This window comes from Nipponia nippon, unplaced genomic scaffold (assembly GCF_047370975.1).
Source record: "Nipponia nippon isolate SJK-2023a ecotype South Korea unplaced genomic scaffold, ASM4737097v1 scaffold_9, whole genome shotgun sequence".
In the NCBI taxonomy this organism is placed as follows: Eukaryota; Metazoa; Chordata; class Aves; order Pelecaniformes; family Threskiornithidae; genus Nipponia; species Nipponia nippon.
In genome coordinates, this window is record NW_028262413.1 from 40,031,426 (window position 1) to 40,048,745 (window position 17,320).

Consider the following 17,320-nt stretch of genomic DNA (forward strand, 5'->3'; position numbering starts at 1 on the left):
ACTTCATTTATTGTTGGGTCTTGCAGATTACTTTCCATAGCTATCTGACAGAGAAAGCTCCTTCTGCTGCGCAGTGTTTATATGCTAAATGTAGTGCTTTGTCTACTAATTGCCAGCCATAGCTTTTAAAGAGCATTCAGAATTTTAAAGGATGTAGCCAGCTTTGATTAAAAATTTAACATTTTAAATAAAGCCATGCAATCTCATTTATTTCACAAATGCTTGAAAGCAGCAGCAAGTCACCAAGTGAAATTTCAACTGCAGATCAGTACCATCTGGGGAGGAATTAGTTCTACTTTAGTGTACTGCTAAGTCTGGTGATAAGCAGCACTGGCTGAAGTTACCATGGTACTATACATAAACCACTCAACCTTTAAGTTATATGGATGACCAGGGTGGTTGCACAGTTGAGGTACAGACCCTGATCTGACAAAACAGGCAGTCTTATTTAAAAGAAAGTTACTGAGCATCCTCACAAGACAATAAAAGAACAATTCCTCCTACCCCCAAAGGGGGATCACTTACAAGGCTGTAGATCGGCTAAGGAGCATGTGGAGGGTGGTTACGGCAGTGTTCAACGTTGAAGCTTATGGATTTCAAACCTCAGAAGGACGGACGTCTCACTGGAGAAACTGTCCCAAGACCCATTCTCTCACCTAACTTCAAGGAAGCCTGTGCAGTGCTGTCTGTCAGATACTGGATCACAAACCCCGCAGCTGTATTTCCTAGAACCAGCACCGCACGTGTGGATCCACAGCCTAGGCACAGGCCACAGCTGTTTTACCTGTAGGTCTGCCCCCAGCTTAAGTGCATTGTCACAAATGACCCCAACTCCTGCACAGGAGTGACACAGAAGAAATACAGAGAACTCCCTGTGCAGAACGTATCGATGCACAAGGTAGAAAGCTTCTGGAAATTATAGTCTTACTGACAGTTATAGGTGAAAAGGTAAAAAAAATCAGAAGTTAGCTGGCATTGGGATATGGACAGTCTCTGTGGATAAATACACTGAGTAAAGGAATGACCAATGGAAGGTCCCCATGAAAATAAAGCACAAGAAATCCAAATTACAGATGCCAGTGACAGCCACAGGGGCTCCGATTTTTTTAGATTTTATTTAATCAAAGTTAAGACGTGGATAAACATAAATACAGCACAGATACTTCAGATCATTCTTCATATTTGTGTACAGACTGATGGATGTAATCCCAATGAAACCTGCAGTCAATGAAGTGCATACAGCCTTCCCCCCACGCACACAAAAACAAAAACCAATTTAAAAAAAAAAACCACGCAGACAATCTCAGCACACACTCTCATTACAAATGATTCATACATAAATAGGTAGAGGGTGCAAACAAGCTAATATGCGAACATGTATAACCTCTCGTTAATGGGAAAAAAAAAACAGAAGCAGCCATAATGATTAAAATACATTCAGTTACTGATAACTAGTTGTGCCATACAAGGCATTATCAAAAAAAAGGAAATTGTGCTGCAGAGAAAAGGTATATACAACAAGAAAATAAACTGCAAAGTTAACGCATGCATGTTTTATCCTGGAAAAGCACAGCCCTCCAATATTTTCTCCACGTTTGTTATAAAAGCCCTCTGCACTCAACTAAAATTAAAATGATCTTAAAGGATAATACTTGTAAAGTTTACTTAAGTCTTCAGCCACAGAAAACTGCAATGAAAATAAATGTTCAGAGTCATTTTCAAAACAAAAAACAAAACCAAAAAAATCTATTCATCTGATGACATGCATGATTAAAAGGTCTAGGCAAGATACACTGCTCTACATTCCTGATGACTAAGGAAAAAAGCTCAAGTCAATTTAATCTGCAGATGGTCAGAGGATTTTGTATTCCAGCAGAAGCAGCAGTTCAGATCTTCTGGATCTTTTCCCCAACAACTACAGGATTCTCTTTTCTGATTTTCTCAGCAGCATCAGCTTTGTAATTGTAAGAGCAACTGTGTACATCTGAATAACGGTGCATACCACAGTAAACATTTCCACACCGACACTCGAACCCTGTGGACAGAAATATTAGCTTAGACATTTCAACATTCTTAATTATACTTGTTTGTTTTAAATCCTGAATGTGTTCACTCACTAGCAATAAATTTCAGTCACCAGTGTCAATCAGCCAAAGAGCCTCTGCTGCAGAAAGCATAAGAATCACAAATAATACATTTTTAAGCGATTACAGTTCAGATTTGACTTGACCATTCCTTTCTACCACATGACACACTAGCACAGAACACATCCTAGAGACCTCCTGCTCTTTGTCTTTGTTTATGAATCTTCACCCCGCAGAACTCAAGTTTTCTTAGGCCCTCTCACTGAACCACTGCAAAGCTGTCCTCAGCTAAGCAGACTTCCAAAGGGAAGTATTTGGAATTATGAATTTCACTTAAAGACAGGAAGCTGAAAAACAAAATAATACGTGAATGACTAAATCTAGTAAAAGCCAAGCTGAAAGCACCTTTGGCCAAGTTTTCAAATCAACAACATCGAAATGACCGTGCCCCATTTTCCCCTTAAGAGAAGGATCTTTCAAAGGTCCAAAGCCTAAACAAGTCTACGAAAAGTGAAATCAGAATTTCTTACCAGTAAGTCCAACCTTCTTCCTGCACATGAAACAACGATTCTTTTTCTGTTTTGGTTTGTCAAGCGACTTGTCTTGTTCTTCAGGTGTAGGCTCTGCGTTCTCTGACACTGAAGCTAATATTAAAAAAAGTTAATAAGAACAATGGAAACAAAGTCTGTCTCTCTCCCCTTCCTCTGTTTAAGTCATATAATAATCTAAAGCCCATGTTATAAATTTAGGTTCTGGGGTTAGCCATTTTGCTGCACCTTCCATTGGTGGTACTGGAACTCCCGCCTTCTAGACCTTCAATCTAATTTAATTAGAGAATTCACTGCATGCTCATACAAAGTTTGCAGAACAAAAACACCATGAAGAAACAGAATAATTAAAAGTTAGGTTTAAGAGTAAGATTCAGTGCTGTCAGATTTGGGAAGAGAATCCAACGCCAAGTGTTTCCTCACCAGTGTTACTTGTCCAGTTCCTAAAATCTGCTTGTAAGAAGCGCTGTATTGATTAGGATCAGTTGAGTAAAACACTCCCTTTCAAATAGTGAATCAACATCATTTTTGCTGAAGGCTGCAGTACTGAGGCCACACAAATTGCAGTGTTTCAGAACAATCTCTACCACTGTGACGCTGCTGCTCTCTCACACCTGGAAAAAGCCTACGCAGGGGCTAGTCACTGCCTGGGGTGAGACACCATTAGCTCGAGATACACAGACTTACAGGGAGGAAGCGCACTGCCCTGAAACCCAGAAGGAAGCAGGTACACACCTCATTTTCAAGACACTTTTGCTAAGACAGCTTTCAACCTACTGCAATATTCTCTCACATCTGAAAGTGACAGGTTACAGGTTGTGTGGGAGAACATAAACAAGTAATGGTAGTATTTGCCTGACCCAGGTAAAAATAGAAATTGGCTGGTTTTCCTCAAGTATTTGCACATTCCTTACATTACAAACCAGAAATAGAAACCAAAAAACCCAACTTCATTTCAAGAAGGGCTAAGAGCCAATCTCTGCCTACCAGCCATTGCTAGATGACAGCAGGACAAGTCTCCAGTGGGTAAGGTACACAGAAGATGGGAGTATTTGCAGCAAAGAGGCAAAGAACAAAAGCAAGCTCCAGCTGGGAGGAGTGTCAATGGAAGCAGAGCTAGAACCAATGCTGTAAAGAAGGGAATACAACAGCAAGCCCAGACATTTGTCAGGGAAAATGCTGCAGGCATCTCTGTGCAGCTGGACTTTTGCAAGGTGGAGACCGTCAGATGCAGTTCTGTGCTAGCTCTACGCCAGCCGACTGCTATTCCGCGTGACAGTTCTGGTGGGGTTTTTTTCCTGTGCTATTCTGATGATTTTTTTCTTTTTTTTAAAGGAAAGGGCACTTTCCACTTTTGCAATGTATCAAAACACTGTAGTCTGTACCAAGCAACATCAATGGGTAGCAACATACCCGACCACCAGCAAAGACTTTGCCCAAGTTAATCTAGCAAAGATAAGACTGTTACACATCGTTTATTAAATCCTTTAAAAATCGCCATCTATGTTACAAGCAGAGCTTTTCTTTGTTCTGAAATTTATAAGAATTGATAGTTTGCAAAAAAGTTCAATGGTTTTAAACAGCTGTTAAAGGGCCCATTTCTGAGTGGACAGGTAATAACCAAAGGTTTGCAAGGTAAGAGTCAAAAGCAGTAAGGATTAAAAGATGCGCTAAGTATCAGAAGTGGTAAGACTTACTCAAATGAACTCTTGCGGTGTTACACAGAACAGACATCGCAGTGTTTATTAATTCATTAAGAAAGCTTCATGCCATGAATTAGCATTTAGCAGCTAACATTCTCAAGTTTGCATTTCCCATCACAGCAAAATCCAGTTACCTCAATGTAAGTTTTAGTAAAAGCCTCTGCAACTATTAGCCAAATTTAGGAAAAACTGGCACTGTTCCCTGCATAACAAGGCTCTCTAATACATACTCACATTTTCTTTGTGCGTATGGCTCTCACGTTAAAAAAAGTTTAAAAATATTTAAGGGCTGTTGCTCACTGTAGAACTGAGTGGGAAGATTCTTCTACTGCTGCCACGAGTCACTTTATCTACTGTAGTAACCATAACTTTTAGATCTCAATTTGCTTTTGCACAGAAGCCAGAGATTTGACTCAAAATCCTCTAGGGTGATCATGAATATCCCAATCACTACGCCACCTTTAGATGACAAAGTGCCAGTGTTTAGTGCTCTGTCTATAAGCTAGCTGCGATGAAGGCAATAGAAAAAAGCCAGGTAAAATGCAATACCAGGCAGCTCAGAGGAAACATGCTGCAGCCACTCCCAGCCGCTGCACTTCGTCTGGATTCCAGGATGCTGCTGCCTGCTTTGCTTGAGCTGATTCCCTCCCTTCCCCCAGCCCCTGCTCTGCCTTTAGCTGGAGAACAGAAGCGCTGGCTGCACCAGCACAAGTTGCCAACTAACCAAAAAGGAATAAAGCATGAATACACACTCGTTTTTCTGGAGCTGACAAGTTGGGCTAGCCACTAGAAGTTCCCTGTTGTACAGAGCATGTTCTTAGGTGATCAGAACACGCAGAGCCTGGATTTCCTCCTAAAGGCAGACGCTTTTGCTACTACTTTGCTTGTGCCAGCCCCGCTTGAACTTCAGTATACTCCGACTGACTGTGAAAACAGCACCCGTGAGATAAAGCATGCTGCAGTCCTTGCATCCCTGGCAGGCACAACACAGAACTACGTGCATTTGCTGCAAGACTCCCGACACTTCATCTGTTCTCTCCTCTCTGCCTACTCTGGACGTTTTATGTTTATCGCCCTGTGTTACCAGGCAGAGCTTCTCAAAGCAAAAGGTTCCTCATTCCCACAGGAAGATTATTAACACCTACCTTTACCTCTTAAGTGCATCTGACCAGACCTAGGAAGAAGAATACCCACTCCTCCAGAGGAATGAAATGTGAAGTTAATCCTAAGCAGGAGATCCCTACTTCCTAACATTTTAACACCAAGCTGAATAATCAGCCTAAAACACACTATTTCAGTGTTAGGAAGAGGCAAATTAAGTAAATTAATTAAAAGCACACTTACCTACAGAATCTAGTCTTAAATTTTTCTTGTGAATGTTTCCTCTCTCCCTGGAGCATTCATCCAGTAAATCAGGATATCCTACATTATTTATTTTCTACACTTGTATCATAATCATACTCTACCTCTGAGCCCTTGGTACTGTCACAAAAATCTGAAATATCCATCAACTCCTTTCCAGTTCTATCTACTGAGCTAGCCCTGATGAGGTCCACTGAAGTTGATGCCATTAGTTCAACAGCATTCATCTTAGGTCCAGGCTATTTCCATGTAAAATTCTGTAGCAACTTAATTGTTTTAATATCAATTTTTAACTTAGTCAGCAATGACTGTATTTTTAAACTGTTTTACCTCACAAAAATCCTAGATAAGTGCAAAACCAGGTGACTTCATTGAAAAGAACAGCCATGCACCTTTTCGCTAGTTAGATAGCTAAATCTTAGTTAGTATTCTGAATTTTCAAAATACTAACCACACCATATTACACGACTGATTGCATTTTGCAATGCTAATATATGGACCTCTCCAATTTAGCAATGAGTTCGAAAATCAGAGCAGTTGTTTTGGTTCTGCAACGTTTTCAGCCTCAAGGAGGCTAAAAACTCACCCGTTAATACATTTTATGCTTTTAGCCCTATATTCTTGAGTTATGTTATGTTCCGTAACATGTGTGGTGGAGTGCTCCTGCCTTCCGTAACAAGTTTCATTTAGCTTTAAAAACCTCCCTGAAATATAAAGCATGAATCCTAACCTGGATGGTTTTAAACCCTTTAATGCTAGAAAAGTGAAGTGCCTCTTCAGCCGCTTGCAGGCTTGCCGGGAGGCAGCCCGTTAATCTCCTGGCTAACCAATAAGGAATCCTGACTGGCTAATCCTAACAGGGCTGTAATGTTCACCAAAAGGTGCAACAGTCCATGAGGCAATCTAAAATATGAGTTGGAGAGATGCTGAAAATAGGAGAAAGCTGCTACCAAAGCTGGATTGTACTTTAATGCATTTCATTTTAGGTCATCGTTAATGATATGTTCATGATATTTAAGAACGTTAAACTTAACAGTATCTATAACATATGTAGCCACTACCTAGTGCCTGGGCTTTTTGCAGTGTTCAGTATCTAAAAGCATTATGACACAGTCACTAAATGTAAAATCTAGATTTATTAACATTTTATTGTTTCCCTCTAATTCTTTTGTAATGCATAAATCCAATGAAGACAAACAAATCTGAATTGCTCTTTGGGATTTTTATCCCTTTGTAGTTTTAGCTTGTCTGCAAACAGCAAGGACTGTGTGCACACAGCTCAAGTCCCATCTAGCTGTCAGCTTTAAAAAATAACAATAGTAATCTAAGAAAGCCTAACTATTCACCCAATCTTTTATTCATCATTATTGTAGCCTAGTAAATTTTGTTAAACAGCAAAGTTAAGGGGACCTCAACTACATTTAACTACAATAGACTAACTTACTATGCAAGTAGCATAAAACAATTTGCTCCAGAACAGACATTCCAACAAAGCAAGATTTTTTCAGAATAAATACTGAAAAAATCATCAAAGCAGATATCGTGTCTTTTTTTTCCTGCCCTACATCAACAGAAGTGGCATTATAAGATCTTCAGTCTGGGACCAACTCCCACAGTTCTATGACTTTGTTTTTTAAATGCTTCAAAGCCAGACAATACTAAATAACTTTGATTCACACATTTCTATTACATTCTTGTCAGCAGCCTAAAATTCAAATTCTGAATGATGTGGGGAAAAAAAACAAAACCAAAAAACTTTACGATGCACAATTGTGACAACTCAATGAAATCCATTTAGCATCCACTGTAAGCTGCTTTCTTTACAAACTTACACTTTCAAAGCAAAATACTTTAAAACTGGAAACACTACGTTTCCTGTGATTTTCAGTTAAGGGGTAGCACAGAAGCAACTCTTCAGAAAATGAGGCTGACCCTGCCACAGTGAGTTATAAATAGGGATTGTAATTTCGAACTGCAATTACATGGTGGTGGTGTTCCTAGTTTAGAAATCACTATGGTACAAAGGAAAGGACACAGGACACAGCCGAGTACTCTAAACACCTGATATAGGTTGATTCTTGAAATACATACTGTAAAACGCAAATATGCCCCTGAAATCAAAGCTTCTAGTTGAGAAACTTCTTATCTTCTCATAGGGAGAATTAGCTTTAGGAGGCTGAGAATTAGAAGGAGCATAAATTTATCCAAATGAGTAAGAAGAGAGACATTCCTCTGAAAACTTGCTGGGAAAAGTCTTTTCACAGGCCCGAGTGACCTCACAGTACAAGCATCAAAGATTATTTTAAAATAAAGCACTCCCCCCACCTCCCAGTGAAAAGAGTAGATGCTGCAAACCTAGAGTTTCAACCTATAGCTAGGCCAAGCAAGTATGATACATATGTAAACAGAGAGACTAATTCAGGCACTAGATGGAAGTCGAAGAATCATGAGACTAATAGCAAGAAGAAAAAAAAGACAGGGTAGTAGGAAGATCAGCTTACAGAAGCTGCCTTCATATTCTCTGATATACGCCACATCCATACCAGCGTAAACCTGCAGTACAATATTCACGTGCCTGACTGAGGCGTTCTGCTTCTGAGGTTCCCAGAAAGGGATGTACCTGCACAGGAGCTGGGTTACAGCTGGCACGCAGCACACCCCAGGTTCCCCAGACTGCAGAACAGGATGAAAGTAGAGCCATACGTGTATTACTCGGAGGTGTATCAACTAAAAATCTAGCTTACAAACCTATCTCTGCTGTGCAAATATACAGAACTTAAGAAGCATAAGCCTTTTCAGCACTTGCTCTTCTCTCAAGCTGAGTAAGGCCAGACATCATTGATCGGTATCAAGAGCACGCCTTATGTGCACTGTCAAAACTGAGGCAACAAGAGTGCTCAGCTCCAGCAGACTAAATAGCAGATATCAGAACATATGTCTAGAATCTATCTTTTTATGAGTAAACATGTTTCTAATAATTGACATCTCAAAGGCTAGTACAAAATGGCATTAGCATTAAAACCTTTTCTCTGAGTTTTACAGCTACTATTGGTGTGACTGAGGAGGTGGCTTTACTCAGCACAGTAGCTGAATAATGACTCTTCTATTCCACCATATAAAAACGGAGAGCTCAGGTTTAAAAAAGTATCTGAAAAGCAGAACTTTGATACCAGAAGTACAATGAAAGAACTTATATTTAGCATCTTTAAGTGGAATTACATGTTGTATCTGTGGAAAACCCAAACTCCTATGTTTAGACTAGTCTACAGAAACATAACTCTACCCACTGAAGCCTTAGCTGTGTCAGCAGAAGTAAAGGCAGAATACTTACTGACTTACCTTTAAATACCTTTTATAATGTCTACGGCTTACAAGCCTGAGCAAATTTTGTACACTATCTGCCATGTTTGCATTTTCCTAAGAAATACTATTAAAAACTCTTTAGTTTTAAGCTCTGCAAGCCTGCACATAAAAAGAAAAAAAATCAAAGAGAAAAAGAACTTTACATTGTACCAGCAATAAGGATTTTAAGCCAATATAGTTAAAATCACCTACTCAGCTATTTTCCTTTAAGCAACCAGAGTTTGTGGTTTGATAATTTTATATTTGACAAAGTGAATTTCAGTGGGTGAAAATATTACACCATGACAGTTCCCAGGTGAAAGATTCTTTTCTAGTTGTTTCATGTTTATACAAGACACTAACACTGTTCTTGTAATAGCTATGCCATAACACTCTCTATCACAAATATGCTCATAAACTTCTGTGATATTTGCTGCAAATGACTACTCTGAGAAGTAACAGATACTCAAAACTCTTACATGCAATAGCTGTGGCACAAAGACAGTAGATTGATTTACAATGTGCATTTCCAACCCCAATTAACATACTTGTTACGGCAGATACTGAAATCGCCAGTTAAACACAGAAGTTTTCAGTTTAAAACTTGCCTTTTAAGAAAAGAAAGTTTATCCTTATTTTGCCTTCTGATTTCACAGAATATTTGGGTTTGAGAATAAGCCATCCCCTGAACAGGAGCGTAGTGAGAACAGTCAAAATTTTAAAAACATTATTCATAAGTTCCATCTCTGAAAACTAGGCACCAACCTTGCAAATCTTCTGTCTCAGGTACTGTTTTGTCCACAGCCGTACTATCCGGTTGGGATGATGCTACAGATTCTGTTAAAAGTGACTGACTTGACACAGGGCTGGGGGGCAAAAAAAAAGAGTTACGATTTTTATGAGGCATGTCCATGTTCTACAGAGCATTCCCGAAAGAAAATATTAATGAAAGAGCATGCCAAAACTTTTCACTCTGAAGTTGTTTCTGTAACCATTTAAAAATGCCACAGTGTCTAAGAATACTGGACTATCTGAATTGATGAAAAAAGTTAAACATTTTTGCATTCGTATTGACTGCAATAAACCAGTTCCACTACAAAAAGGGAAAAAAATAGTTTGGGGTAGTTTGGCATAACATCCTTCCACACAGAAGCAACAATGCAACATTCAATATGCAAGGATTTTTATAACATAAGTCAGCAAGATAATTGTAGAGGAGCTACTTTTGGTGTTCTAGTGATACAAACAAGAAAATTGCAGCATGTCAATGTTTCCAGTAATAAAGCATCTGCAGCTGTACACAGAACCCCTTAGATTTTCACAGTGTAAAGCGGTGCTGGCCAGACTTCCCAACCCTGTCAGCCATACTACTAAAATCACATAATGGCTGAAAACGCACAGATGAATACCCTGGACAGTTATGGAAGAGAGATTTGGTATTAGCAGTCACTTGCAGCCAAACTGCTCATCCAGCAGCTCTACTATGGAACAAGACAGAGCTGAAGTCTCAAGCAAGAGGTAGCACTACCCCATTTGCCCAATTTGTTTCTCTTATTCCACTTAGGGGTTCACTCTGAATCCAAGAAATTGGATTATCCAGCAGTCCATGAACCAGCAAAGCCCTACCAGTAGTCCAGGATACAACCAGGGCATTGGAGTCACAATTTTAATTGCCAAGAATTGCATGTAGGTCTTGAACTGCAGGTTTGGTCACCTACAAGAGGGATTTGTCAATTTAGTACACATTTCCTCAGAGTATCATAACTTTGAGGTATTACCAGAGACTGAAGTTGAATCCCTGCTTTTATTTTGGAAAAAGACAAGTGACACTGATTTTTTGACATGCAAGTCTAAATGCAACCGTCCAATCACTTCTCCTGTAACTATAATCAAGCCAGTGATCAAAGGCATTTTTTTTTTTTTTTAATCTTTCGTGGTATTATGAACATTCTGTGAGAAAACAAACCCAAGGCACTGTAATTGGTTCACCTCTGTGCATTGACCTGATGTTTTTTTTTTTTTTTTTACATATACCAGAAGAGTCGTATCAGGGTAAGATATCTATTTTCTATCCCAATTAGAAATCTCAGAATGGAAAGACCAAATATAACATCAAGCATGGCACCCAGCTCTCAGTTCGTATGCAGGATCCAAGCATGAGATAACACCTCCTATAAAAAGCTAAGGAGCAGAAAACACAGTCTGAACAGAATCAGCCAACAATAACTGATGAAATCACCCTCTGCCTGTGTTTTACTACATTCTGATTTTTAAAGGAAAGTTGGAATGAATATTACTGCAAGTTAGCTTCCATAGTATAACATACTAACATTTTTCACTCAAAAAAGTTTCCAAAGCACTTAAGTTGCTGTTGGTTGTGTCATTCTGAACTGAAATGCAGCCACTAAATATAAACAAATATTTAGCTTTTACAAACGGAGAGCACTTAGTAAGTCTGAGTGATTTACAAGAGGACATTATGTCTCCTTGAATAATCCAGTTGGAAATTACTTGTTTAATAAGAAATCAGTTCAGCAGCACAACTTGTACTAAGATTCAGATCTCTTTCCCCTGTTCTAGTATGCTCCACTTTTCTCAAAGTGACTAGGTTGTTAACACATTATCATACATTTATTTATGAGAGCTCTAGTAAACAGCTTTCTGCCATTTTACTAAATCCTCAAATTTATAAGACAGAAAGAGCTCTCCTTTTGTAAACGTACAACCAACTGCATGTTGTGGAGACAGAAGACTAGCCAGACGAATCTCTGCAGAACAGCATGAAGCTGGCAATGTTCCTATTTGAGGCTAAATTCTAAAGCACAATTTGCATTTGAATGCAAGATGTAACTAACAAATCAGCTACTATTTAGTGTGAGATCCCATGCTTTAAAGTTAGCAGTTAAATCTTACACATTTTCCTAATCCAGGTCTTGGTATTTAATTCTGCAGCATCGGTATACCTCATTTAATCATCTTGAAACAGATTTTTACGTAAAGACACAGAACATCAGACAGAAACAGCATACCTTGGCTGCATAGATGGAGTCGATGTAGAATCTAAAGTTGACTGAGTTTCCTGGGTGCTGCCTTCTGTGCACTGAACCGGTAAGGACTCAGTTATACTACTGACAGAAGTTGCTGGAAGGAAAACACTAATGTAAAATGTGTTACACTACTTCCTGGGATTACAAAAGTTATACAATGCAATTATTCTTCGACCCCCATGACACCAGCCAGGAAAGTAATTGAATCTCAGCCTATATCATAATGAAACATAATTTTACAAAAAGTAATTATGTTTGGCAATATTTTGATCACGTTCCAGCCCCACGCCCCCAGAAGTTACACAGCACAAAATTCTGAAGCTGGAGCTTTAAAATAGTTACTATTTTCTGCTAATTAAAGCATCCACAAACAGTTTTCTCAGCATAAACTGCAGTATGCTGACATGATAAGCTTGGTTTTTGTTTAAAAAAAAGCAAGATGGATCCATGAGAAACAGTAGTGTAGCATCCTAATGCCAACTTGGGATCCATTTTGAAGTTGTAGAACCTAGATCCCCAGATTTCAATGGAAGCTACTGCTTCAATTTTAAAAGTCAAGTTTAATATTAAGTCAAGGAGGGAAGTCTTCAAGAGTGCACCATGAGAATCCTTGCTTTCAGTATTCAGCCAAGCTGGAAGAGACATTTTGGAAGCTCCAAGGAAGCACTCCCTAGCCCTCCCTCCCCCAGCAGAACATGCTGAGGTTGAAAACATCAGGGTGAACAGAGCAGAGAAAGGGTTCTTCTTTCTGAGGGCACCACCATTAATTTAAAGGGGGAAGACCCCTCTAGCTTTTTCTAGAGAGTGAATGTAGGAATACAGCACTTATTTCAATGGGAAACCTGCTTTGTAGGGAAGAGCATAGTACATGGGGCACTGGGCCAAAAAGAACAAAAAGTATATCTGAAGTTAGGAGAAACTATTCTTAAAAAGTGTCTACAGGTTAATACCTTCAGCATCAGGCTGCAGAAATTAAATACCTGTATTTTAAATGCTTTTCACAAACATTCCCCAAGCTAAACATTCTCTCTACTGTCAGCAATTTCAGGAAAATATGTTGGTATAGTATTTTTTTCTGCATTTTGATATCTTCAAATTGGAAACACGCAGATTAATACAAAAGGTATCAGCAAGAGTCTACTTCTTAGTGGATTAATCACAGCATGATTATATTATAAGCATTTCATCCAAGCTCATTCCATAAGGTGAGATACTTGAATAAAATGGTTTGCACTAATGCTCCTACATGTTTAGTATTTGAGTTGTTCACGCAGATTTATGTTAGCGTTACTTACCAGGAGGGCTAATTCTACCATTACTGTTCTGCCTTTGAAGATGTTCTTTGTAGCACACTGAACACATGCCATTTGTACGAGGATTCCCATAAAATCCGCAACCAGTGGAACAAAGCATAGGCACTTGGCTACGGTTAGTTTCTTGAGCCATTTTCCCTTCTTCTATAAACCTGAAATTGATACATACAACCCAGTATTTAGAGGCCTGAGAAAACGCTTCTTTTACAGTTGACATTTGAAAATTTGGAGTTCCCTATAGCTCAGCAAAAAGATTTTCTAGAAAAAAATGCCTTGCGGGTAACTCAATGCCCTCTCCCCTAAAAAGCCTATGAAGTCTGCCCAATAATACAGTCATACGTATGCTTTGCATGACCCACACATTCAGACCCTTCCAGCCCCACCATTTTATGGTCAATATATAGCCCACAACAAAGTCATTTTAGAAAATATTGGAAGTATTACTGCTGCTAGCAGTAAGGTAAGGGGAAATAGGGGAGCAGGACACCTATGTTGAACTCTTCGTGAAACTTGAACACCTGACACTGTGAATGAGAACTATAAAATGAAAGACAAGCATGGTAACACATGCTTACTTACTGCATAATAATTATAATTAGCAATAGTCACACGAATTCACAAGTTACTGTTTAGTCACCACATCATTAGTGATGGACAACACAACTACTTACCACAAAACCCGTATTATGATTTTTCACATGCAAAAAGAAAATCACCCTTTCTGTCAAAAATATTAGACTAGGTACACATACCTCCTATATATCTCGTGTGAAAATATACTAAAAATGGGAAATAAGAGATAAATAGCAAGGCAACCCATATAACATCCTTAGATTTAGTTTTCATAAGTACTGTACTATTTGTATTTTTTGTCCCTGGCTTGTAAAGATCTGTAAACCTTCTTAATACAAGAAAATTACAACAAATGACCATTTTCAACAGTGTTCTGAGCCTCCTAACTATTCTTAAATGGTCTAACTTATAGATCAGTTATTGACATCTGTCACTTAGTGAGATAAAATTAATTTTCCATTTATTGCCGCCCCTCCATAAATATATTCTTGCCCTTTTTTGTATGGGTTTTAAGAAAAAAAAAACTTCTCATTAAGAAATTAAGTATCTCAAGGTATCAATTATTTCATTCAAGATCAACTTAGGTCTACCATTTTATACTTCCTGATTAAAAATCAGGCTGAAGCATGGATAATTTTAATTCTTGCAAGTCAAACCAAAGATAAGCAATATTACTGAAAAAAAGTAATCAAATCTTTCAAGTAACATCAGTATATATTTCAAAAGCAAAGAAAAGAAAATGCAGAGGGGAAGGGGTTTTAAGACATTTGAATACTTCACCAATTGCCAAGTTATAAAACTAGATTAAACCACAGTAAGAAGTACACCAGGGTAAAGAGATTTCCTTTTACATGAGATGTATTTGAAGCCAAATGCAAACAAGTTTCCCATTATTTTGTTTTTAGACAGATATCTTCGTCTCCTCTCACACCCACATCCATTGCATTTTATTTCCCCAAAGCATATGAAATTGATACCTCAAAAGCAAACCTCTGGGTTGCAAAGCTAACAGCAACACCGAAACGACAGTCAAGTCTTCTGTTCACAGCAATACTGTATTCTACTCTAAGGATGAGAAAGCATTCAAGATACAAGACAAGGAAGATGTACAGGCAGGAAGACAAAAAAAAAATCTCTGATAGTATCTTATTCAGCTTCAACCTGCAATTAAGCTTATTTCAGCTGTTTGACTGCACTCCCCCACCCCAATATAGAAGCATTTGCTTTCCACATACAAAGCCCCCATTGACCTCAAACGACAGCTAAATTTGATTTTGCTGAAGTACTGTACTTGTAGCTGAAAGAGCACTTTCATTCCTGCCTTTCTCCAAACAGCCCCTTAGAATGAAACTGCAAGTAGTGCATGTGGGAATTCAATTCTTATGCTAGGCCCAACATTCAGCGAAGCCATTTCATATGAGTGTACATGAACACCCGTTTTCTGTGCTTTGGTAACTCAAACCAATTTAAAGATGAAACCTTACCCAAGTCACTCTTGGCACAGAATGTTTAATATTGAAGGACTAATTAAAAAAGAACACTTTGGACAGAATATTGCAAGGGCTAACAGAGATTCAATGTCACAATACAAGTATTAATCCTTTTAATTTTAGACAGCAACACATTAAAAGAACGCTACCACACTAACTTTCAAAATTTACCATGATTGCCTTTCTGTTCAATCATTAGCTTCAAGCAGCACGCAGGAACTCAGTAACAGCACCAGTTACTGCAAATTTTCTTATTCCCCAACACAATCATTGCTGAAGGGACCAGGTGCTAATGCAATCACAGTGTAACAATTTCTAACATGGACGTAAAAAAAAAGGTCAGCTCCAATTCAATAAACAAATTGTGAAAGGTGCACAAAGATGCCCAGAAGAAAAACAGGAAAAGCTGGATGGAGTTCCAGCTAAGCCTGTTCCCGAGTTCATTAACCAGTGGATCCTGCCACCAGCCAAAGCACAAGCCACTGGCATGAGGCTCCAGAACACTTCAATCTCCAAGGGGAAGTGCCAGGGATTCTTCTGAAGAGTTTTAATAAAAGCCACAGGAAGGGGAAGATCCTTCATTGGTTGCTAATATTTGGGGAATAAATTGGATAAGAGATAGGATCAAATCGATGCAATGTTATGAAGTCAAATGAGAAAGAAGTCGAACCAATACAGTAGCTTGTTGCATTCAGAAGGGGGCAACCGCATACAATCCCCCACAGCAGCTCCAGTGCTCAGCTGGACCCTCACCAACCCAATTAGTTCCCTGAGCCACCAAAAAACCCCACCAGGAAAAAAAGGGGCCATCATCACCACAGAAAGTTTTCTGACAGTTCAGCGAGCTCAATCAGTTCACACACACACAAAAAAAAAAAAAGACACAACCACCAAACAAAAAAGCACCACACAGGGGAAAGACTCTGGAACTGGTGCGAGGGACCACACGTGACCAGGGGGGACAACACACATTTTAGCAGCCTGTAAGCTGCTGAGATGGTTGAACTGATCTATCTGGACCCTAAAGCCACAGCATGACAAACCAGTAAACTAAGCTCTTGCTTCCCAGCTTCCACTCCCTCTCCCATGCTGTTCCCTCCCTTTCAGTGCTCACACGCCCTGAAACGAAGCAAGGAAGTGATCAAACTTAGAAAACCAACCACTCCATCTTTTGCCAGTTAGTTTGAACACAGACTGGTTTCCGAGCTCGTGTTTGTCACATGTGCCATTTGGGCATGAGAGAGGGTCTCGCTGAAGACAGGTGTGGAACCACTTGTTTCAGCAGCAGAGCAGGCTTAAAGCATTAGGAGAACCACTAGCCAAAAACAGGCATTGAAAATATAAGGGAACAGAGATCCAAAAGCTGGCAGTTCCTGCCACTGCACTTCAAACATGCCTCTCCGGTATGCATCCAGTACGGTGGGAGGACGAAGGCCAAGACGACACAGCACCGTGCCTCAGGGACTTCTCCTCCTCACTGCTCGGGCAGCAGTCACACAGCCGCAAGCAGAGCAGCCGGACTCTGTCCCCATCTCAGCAAACATGAACAGCAAGCGATCATTGAACAGATGTTTTGGGGGGAGGGAAGACCTCCCTTCACCCCAGTTCTTGGCTCAGCTTCAGATGATTTTTGTTTCAAAACTGTCCGTAAATCCTCATGCAGGAAGATCCCTAGTATTGCTAAGCCCAGCCATCACATAAGGCAGTAATGGTGGGCTGTCACTGAAATTGCAGCCTTGGAAGCGCTGTGAAAGGGGTGAGCCTGCTCCCACAGCCCGGTCCCTGCTGCGCACCCCCGCCCCTTCCCCGGGCCAGATCGGTTCATCCATCTGATGGAAAAAACAGGAATATTTATTCT

At 39.5% G+C, this 17,320-nt stretch overlaps 1 protein-coding gene across 7 annotated transcripts in view; it reads right to left on the reverse strand.

Moving 5' to 3' along the window:
- Positions 1-1,096: 1,096 nt before the first annotated feature.
- The window catches only part of ZFAND6 (zinc finger AN1-type containing 6), a 38,478-nt gene continuing 22,254 nt past the window's right edge, over positions 1,097-17,320 (reverse strand). For all 7 annotated transcript variants that reach the window (XM_087744062.1, XM_087744064.1, XM_087744066.1 and 4 more), the window contains 5 exons: positions 13,382-13,551; positions 12,069-12,180; positions 9,805-9,905; positions 2,615-2,728; positions 1,097-2,035 (listed from right to left, as the gene is read on the reverse strand). In XM_087744062.1, coding sequence (XP_087600188.1) covers positions 1,887-2,035; positions 2,615-2,728; positions 9,805-9,905; positions 12,069-12,180; positions 13,382-13,551 — 646 coding nt within the window. In that variant the 3' untranslated portion in view covers positions 1,097-1,886. The remainder of the gene's footprint in view (positions 2,036-2,614; positions 2,729-9,804; positions 9,906-12,068; positions 12,181-13,381; positions 13,552-17,320) is intronic.